At 32.1% G+C, this 8,345-nt stretch overlaps 1 protein-coding gene across 2 annotated transcripts in view; it reads left to right on the plus strand.

The window, feature by feature from the left end:
* Positions 1-6,477, plus strand: part of USP25 (ubiquitin specific peptidase 25) — a 139,064-nt gene extending 132,587 nt beyond the window's left edge. The window contains exons 24-26 of one of the 2 annotated variants that reach the window (XM_068546916.1): positions 1,116-1,239; positions 4,632-4,827; positions 5,137-6,477. In XM_068546916.1, the coding sequence (XP_068403017.1) occupies positions 1,116-1,239; positions 4,632-4,827; positions 5,137-5,309 (493 nt within the window). In that variant the 3' untranslated portion in view covers positions 5,310-6,477. The remainder of the gene's footprint in view (positions 1-1,115; positions 1,240-4,631; positions 4,828-5,136) is intronic. The other variant, XM_068546917.1, reaches the window with a different exon arrangement.
* Positions 6,478-8,345: the final 1,868 nt, after the last annotated feature.

Raw genomic sequence — 8,345 nt, forward strand, 5'->3', positions numbered from 1 at the left:
TGTTTTCAAAACATACTTAAAAGAACTTATTTTTTATGAAGTAGTTTCAGGTGTGTAATTTGATTTGTCATAAATGTGTACATTAATTTCCACATAATTCTACATTTAACATTTGGAATATAGACTTGTTTCTGAGCACCTGAAATTAATAAACAGTAACACTGATTGGCAGTAAACATTGTTTCTGTACAGTATTTCACTTTTTAGGATGTTGCATTTTTCTGAATTTGTGAGAAGATACACTACAATTGGAAAATCTGACACATAGGAAATATCTTAAAATATCTTCCATATTTCAGTTATACAAATATATAGCTGTATATATTTTTTCCTGCAGCATGTTAGGAGAAGAATAATCATTTTAGAGACAAATATAATACTCAAACATTTTTCCCATATTCCCTTTTTAAAACCTAGTTTGAACTTCTTAAGGTCTAGACTTATATCAATAACATATTAATGTTAACTATAAAACAGAGGCCTAACCCTGCCTGCCTTTTATGTTAGTGTTTTCTTTTGTCTGTTTGTATCCCACTAGATTTCCCAGATTTAGAAGCATTTTTTCCCTTCTACTTCACCCATCTCCTTTGGATATTCTCCCCTCTGTTACATTTTTCTCAATGAGTAGAACTGTGCCCTCACATAGGAAAAAACCTGACTAAAAAAGAGTCACTGAATGAATTGAGTGCTGTTCGTGATAAAGGAACAAAGTAACCTGATCCTTCCCTCAAACAAAACTGGCATTATGTTGTTTAAAAAGTAGATCATTGACTTTCACATCAGTGTTAATTTTCAGTCTAAATGGAAATAAATACCAAGGAAGACAGAAGGAACTCTGAATTCATCAATTATGGCCTTTTTCTCTCAGTTTTTTCTTAATTCCTAGCTCTGTTTTTTGTTTGTTTTATTTTTAAGACAACTGTCTGCTGGTTTCATATGCGGCTGTTGCTCAGAAGATGCCTTCAGGCATACAGTGTATCATCAGATGATAGTTTTTATTTTAATGTTGTTCTGGATAATCAAAATTTAAATGTATACTTAAAATGCTTTATAATTGTAATTGACCTTTTTTTTACAAAGATAAAATACTAATGCTATACTTTTTTTTTTTTAAGTTATATAGATTCCTTGCTGTTCCTTATCTGTGCTTATCAGAATAACAAAGAACTCTTGTCCAAAGGCCCATACAGAGGACATGATGAAGAATTGATATCACATTATAGAAGAGAATGTTTACTAGTAAGTTGAATGCACATAGTATGTGTTTACTTTATCATTTTGTCTTCCATTGGGGCAATTTTCCAGACTCATATATAAGTGATTGACTATTAATTCTGATGGGGTGTCATGATGATGTCTATAATCTGGGTCTGTTCCTTTGAGGTGGGAAAATACACTCAATTCTTTATCCCTTCTTCTTTAAGGATCTTAAGTTTTACAGATGATGAACCAGAAATGTTCTTAAAATGAGATCAGAATAATTACATTTTTATATTTAGATTTCTTCTCATTCTGCCATTCCCTCTTTTGATGACAGAAGAGGGGCTAAATGATGTTATGAATTATCATCATTATTTTTCCAGAAAAAGAATAGATTTTTCTGAGTTTCTATAAATAGTGTATATAGTGTACATGATGTTAAAGGATTCATTGTAGTATAATATCCTTTATTTTCACCTAGCCAATGGAATTTTTTTCCTCAAATATTTTTACTATCCATGTGCTGAAATATTATTGTTGTTGTAAACTTTAAGAAATCTTTTTAGCAAGTTTTTTTTTTTTCCCCCCACCAGTTTACTCTCTAGATATCTGGAGTACTTTGTTAATGTTTCTTGAGTCAGCTAACCTTTATGTATAAAATTACAAATTCCATCTTTATACTTTTTTCTGATTAGATTTCATTTAGCTATTAACGTGACTATAGATTGTGAACTTCTAAGTTGCAATTTTTTTCTATAAAATATATAAAGGTATTGAAATGTGTACTTTAAAAAACTTTAAGTAGGTGTACTGGTGAAATGTTTTCTTTCAGTAGAACTACATAGTATATGTTAATTGTAGTCTGTGGTATGTTTTCAGAATTTTTGAATGGGAATATTAGAAGCTTGTGATCTTGTTATTTTTCTCTTAGCTGATTTCGCTGCATTTGAGTGTATTTTAAGACTTGAATTATTGATGGTTTGTATCCATTAAGGATGGTATTCTTAATTTGGTCAGTTTCAAAAGGTTTTTAATCAACCCCTGAGAAGGAGGACCTGAATTATATATATTTCAGTTTAAAAAGTACAGAGTTTTATATAATTATATAAAATTTTGCATTGAATGAGTTAAAGCAATTTTTAATGTAAAAATGTTACAGTGTTGGGATATTGAAATATTTTGGTAAAACTGTTTTAAACATAAATACAAGCAAAACTTGATGGTTATTCTAAGACATTTATAAAATGGTAGAATGTGTTTCTTTTATCATTTTAGGTTAGTAAACCAGCCACACTTTGTTGTTTCACATAGGGATTTAAATAAAACCTCAGGAGGATTATTTTAGTGTTCCTTTAAGGTTTTGTTTTTTTTTTTACATTGAGTATTTACTGAATGTCAGATTCTGAGGGATGCAAAGATAAGTAAGACCTATTATTTATCCTAAGAGAATTCAATCTGGTGAGAGATGTACACAGATAATTTTTATATTTCAGAATAAGTATTATTATGAGAAATATGCAAAATAATACGCCTGGAATTGTTGGGGAGAAGCTTAAGAGATAAGATAAACACTGATCTGGATCTTGATGGATAAGTAAGAGTTTAATGCCTTGTAGAGAAGAGAGAAAAACATTCCAGACAAAGGAATATCATATGAAAAGGCATGGAAAGTATACAACAGAAAATGAAGATAAATCCATTGTGGCTAAGTTATGAGGAACAGGGTTAGGTGGAAGTGATGAAGCCAACAGGATTTGTTGATGTCAGACTGTGAAGAAGCTTATGCACCATTCTAATGCATTGGTACCATTGTAAAGTTGGTGTAAGTTTGGCATGATCAGGTTTGTTTTTGGAAAATAATTCTGGCAGTAGTATACTAGAAGATGAACTGGAAAGGAGTAAAGATTGAAATGAAGAACGCCAGAGGAGATAGACAGGGAAGAGAGGGCGAGAGCATCAGCTAAGGCAGAAGTACAATGAATATGAAAGAGAGGGTATATAAGATGGTAAAGGAAATGAAATCAAGGACTTGGTAACTATTAGATGAGTGGGAAGAAGGAAATAGAAGCATTAAGGCTGCCTGACTTACTAGTTCTGTCTTTGGCTTTCGGGACTCTTAAGAGAATGAATAAGGTTGGCTTTGGACATACTATGTTTGAGTTGTTTCTAGGATATGTTTTGATTTAGTGAACTTAACATCGAATTTCAGAATAATTATATGTCTTTGAATGCAAATTATAAAAATTACACTAGAAACTTAAAGGCTTACCTCATTTAATCCTCTTAACCACTGTGTAAGGAAGGTAATAGTATCTCATTTTTCATATAAAGATGCTGAAGCTAGGAAAGTACTTGTTTGCTGAAGGTTAAATAATTTGCTTAGTGGCTGAATTGGACTTTCAGCATAAGCCTCTCTACAAAGTCAAGATAAATTGCACAAGAATGACATAATATAACCATAAGAAATAATAAAATTTTTGTATTTGAAATTCAGCTTAAAACTATTTTTTAAAAATCATATTTATCATTCTGTAAACATAAGACTTCAGACATAAACGTCTTATTATACCTGTATCTTTTTATCTGTCTCCTATGTCTGTTTCTTATCTCATGGATTTCTCTCTTCTACTCAATTAGATGTCAGCAACACTTGACCTGTGCTCCAGCCTACCACTTGTTTTTATAAATAAAGTTTTATTGAAACATAGGCATGCCCATTCATTTACATGTGGCTGCCTTTGTGCAGCAGTGGCAGAGGTCAGTCATTGCAATGAAAACGATATAGCCCTCAAAGCCTAAGATATTTCCTATCTTGTCCTTTACAGAAAAAGTTTACTGATCCCTGTAATAGTAAGGGATTATAAGCTCCATGAGAGTTTTCTGTATTAATCGCTTGGGTACCCCTGCATCTAGAACAGTTTCTGGCACATGGCATGTACTGAGTAAGAATTTTTTGAAGGAATAAATGAACTAATGGATTACCTTTGTATTTTTGTATCAAGAAATACAACAGTCCCTGTTCAGTTGACATTTATGGAAAAGATGATGAGTCTTTCAAAAATTTCTTTGTTTTTAAAATTACTTTGAGTGCTTGTCAAATTTTAGAATTGGGGGAAATTTACCTCTGGAGAACAAATTTAAAAATGGTCCCTATAGTGATGATCAAAGTAAAATAAACTGAACATAAGCTTTAAAAACATGGCAACATGATTTCTCCCACTTCTTTTTTGCTTTTGTTTCTGTTGTTATATGCATAGCCTTTTCTAAGAGACTTTTCTTGCTCAATAGGTTGAGGTTGCTTTTTGTGACTTCCATTTGTTCTAATACTGTCTGGGAACATGCTTGTTATGTTGCCTTCAGTATTAACACTTACATTTTTATTTAATTAAAAAAGGAAACAAACCTGTTGTTCTTTTTTTCATTGCGTTAAGAAATTAAATGAGCAGGCTGCAGAACTGTTTGAATCTGGAGAGGATCGAGAAGTAAACAATGGTCTGATTATCATGAATGAGTTTATTGTCCCATTTTTGCCCTTGTTATTGGTGGATGAAATGGAAGAGAAAGATATACTTGCTGTGGAAGATATGAGAAATCGATGGTGTTCCTACCTTGGACAAGAAATGGAATGTAAGTTTAAACAATGCAGGTGGACACCTGGGGTGTTGGGATTAAAAGCAGTTAGAATTAGATGTTAGTTATTATCATTTTTTATATTCTGTAACATGTTTATATTCACATCAGTTTTTTTTCTTATTTACAAACTAAGCTGTGCACACTACTGTTGCCATTTATGTTTTACTTCTTCCCCCAAAATGGTAATGATTTTACATGTTTTGAAATGAAACATCAACTGACCACTCCAAATTAATAAATCTTGTTGAAGATAATTTCTCTCCCTGTCTATCTTTAGTTACATCTAATTGTTTATATTTGCAGCAAACCTCCAAGAGAAGCTGACAGATTTTCTGCCAAAACTGCTTGATTGTTCTACGGAGATTAAAGGTTTCCACGAGCCACCGAAGTTACCTCCGTACTCCACGCATGAACTCTGTGAGCGATTTGCCCGAATCATGTTGTCCCTCAGTCGGACTCCTGCTGATGGAAGATAAACTGCACATACTTTCCCTAAACACACTGTATAAACTTTTTTTTAGTTCTTAACCCTTGCCTTCCTGTTACAGGGTTTGCTTGTTGCTGCTATAGTGTTTAACTTTTTATTTTAATCACCACAGAAGACAAAAGGACTCTACAGACTTTAGCCAGACTGCAAACAAAGCTGAGAATCGCATGGCGCTCACTTTGTTTTAACCAGAACTGATGTATAATTACAAATCCAATTGATTTTATTATGGCAAAACCATGCTTTTGCCACTTGTCTGTTACAGTATTACTTTGCTTTTATCTTTTCTTTATCTGCAGCTTTCCATTCAGTCTGGATCCTCCATGACTACAGCCATTTAAGTGTTCAGCACTGTGTACAATACATAATATTTGGTAGCTTGTAAATGAAATTAAAGAATAAAGTTTTATTTATGGCTACCTATGTGTTTGTAAGCAGGTATATTATATATTAGTGTATTTTTTTAGTTATATAAATGAATTTTGTCTGGGGATTGTTTAAGATTGGGTGATAAATAGATTAATACACACTTTTAATTTTGCTCTAATGTTAGCACATTAGAAATTTACTGAGTACTTGACACTTAAATATATCTATATTTTTGACTAAGTTGTTAAACTTAGTATGGCACCTAAACCTGTTTTGAATTCAAATCAGGTTTTCACTGAAGTGAGCGGCTGATATTTAAGTCAACCACACTGAAACTTTTAACCTTTTCTTAGATTAACCTTTTATTTTTTTATGTATTTACATATAATATAGCAAGGTGATTATTTCAAGAGATACCAGAAAAAAAGTACTTGAATAAGGGCTATTTAATAGTGAAACTTATAAGAAATATGTATATGTATATATACATACATACACACATGTATACACACACATATTCTTCATAATGGAGGACAGTGTTTGCATTATATAGTCATTCTATTTTTGTAAATTGTATACTACTTTATTTGAAAATGTTCTCTACTAATCAGTGCTGTGAAATGAAGCTGATATTGTTGAACTAGAAGTTATGAGTACCTTACCTGCATTTATTTACCTCCTTTTCAAAAAGGAAAAAGCTGTAGAACATTTTGTAGATGGAACTGCTGTTTAAGATTAATGAAGTAATATTGTGAATGAAATTCAATGCTTTAAAGGTAATCATTGTTACCAACAACCTATTTTTGAATTTATAAAAATTCTTTTATAAGTGATACTTTGTTAGCGTAGTAAAATATATCATTATACCATGTGTATGTTTCTTACAGCGTCGCCAAAGCTAGTGCTCTTTATAAGTGCCTCTCATAAAAGATGCTGGATGGAAGAGGAACAAGAAAATATTAAACTCTTATATAATACTCCTTATAAAAGTATCAATATACTGCTAAGGTATTAATGACAAAGAATTGGTCCTACTTCTGTTGTAAAGTTAGATTTTGCATATTATAGCCATCAGAATGTGTTTTGGTTTAGATTTCAAATTCCCTACTGAGCAGAACTAGTGCTCTGCATCGGTTTTCAAGTCCTATTGCAAGTTTAGAAACTTCATATGTATCATCAAAGCATTTATAAAGTATCTTCAGTATTTTATGATATTCTACCATAATGGTAAAGTTGTTTGTGTTTATGTGTATAATTGACCACTGAGACACAAACTGCTAAACACCGTATGGAAATTGCTTCTTTTACAAGGCACATCCAGGTAAGTATTATTACCGTATTTACTCTGTACTTAAAAGCCAGTTTATTCATTCCTAGTTATGAATCTGAAGTTCTTATTTTAAAAAGTGACCTTTTTCAAGACCTAGGGAAACAGCTTGTTTTTATATCAGCTTTTAATCTACTCTTAAGATTTAGGTTAGTGAAATTTTCTTAACATTATTTACTGGATTAAATATAACTTATGGCTAGTAATTTAAAAATTGAAACCTCATAGAACTGTTGTCTATGGCAGATTTCACTTTGATTTAATGACTTTCATTTTTGATTACTGTAGTACTCCCTTCCCACTCCCCCAAAATTACATTTTGAAATAATTTAGGGTGGAATTCAAATAGATAGAAGTTAAGATTTGTAGGAACTTGTTACAAACATCTTGTGTAAGGAGACTGTAGCCATGAGTGAACCTGTGAGATCCCATAATACTTTTCAGATTTGTTAAAATACAATACACTAAATACACTAAATAAGTAGTTCTCAAAATGTGGTCTCCAGCCAAGCAGCTTTTCAGCGTCATCTGGGGACATGTTAGAACTGAAAATTCTTGAGCCCCATATCAGAACTACTGACTAACACTTGTTAAAACTTGAAGAGTTAACAAGTTTCAACAAGTCCTTCAGAAGATTCTGATATCTGCTGAATGTTGAGAACTACAGCACTAATAAATAAAACTATCAGTAGCATTTTATGCACCTTAAATTGATGTTTAATTTCTATTTACTTTTGAACCCTCATTTCTTGGAAACTTTTCATTATTTCCCTCACTGGCAATTTCAAAGAAGTGACTAAAAATTCTTTTGCTTAGTTTTAGATTTATTGAGACTAAGGTGGATTCTCTCCTCCTATATCTAATTCTCCAGAAGTTCAGTGTCTTTGTTTTATGATTCAGAATTGTTGACTTTGGCTTCTGAGTCCTATTGTCCTCCCTCTAAAGTACAATCGCACAGCATACTTGGGAAGAGTAAGTAGGGATACAGTTGTATAATCATTTTTTAAAATTTACTTTACATTGTTAAGCAGATTAAATATTGTTTGTTGTGCCAATGATAACCTCATCTAAAGCATATGTATTTTTCTGCTAGGACTGCCATAATAAATACCACAGACTGGACGGCTTAAAAAACATAAGTTTATTTTCTCACAGCTCTAGAGGCTGCAAGTCCAAGATCAAGATGTTGTCAGGTTTAGTTTCTCCTGAGGCCTCTCTCTTTGGCTTGCAGAAAGTAGCCTTCTCACTTTGTCCTCACATGACCTTTTCTCTGTGCATGTGTGCATCTCTGATGTCTCTTCCTCTTCTTATAAGGACACCAGTCATACT

The sequence above is a fragment of the Eschrichtius robustus genome, chromosome 6 (genome assembly GCF_028021215.1).
Source record: "Eschrichtius robustus isolate mEscRob2 chromosome 6, mEscRob2.pri, whole genome shotgun sequence".
Taxonomy (NCBI): Eukaryota; Metazoa; Chordata; class Mammalia; order Artiodactyla; family Eschrichtiidae; genus Eschrichtius; species Eschrichtius robustus.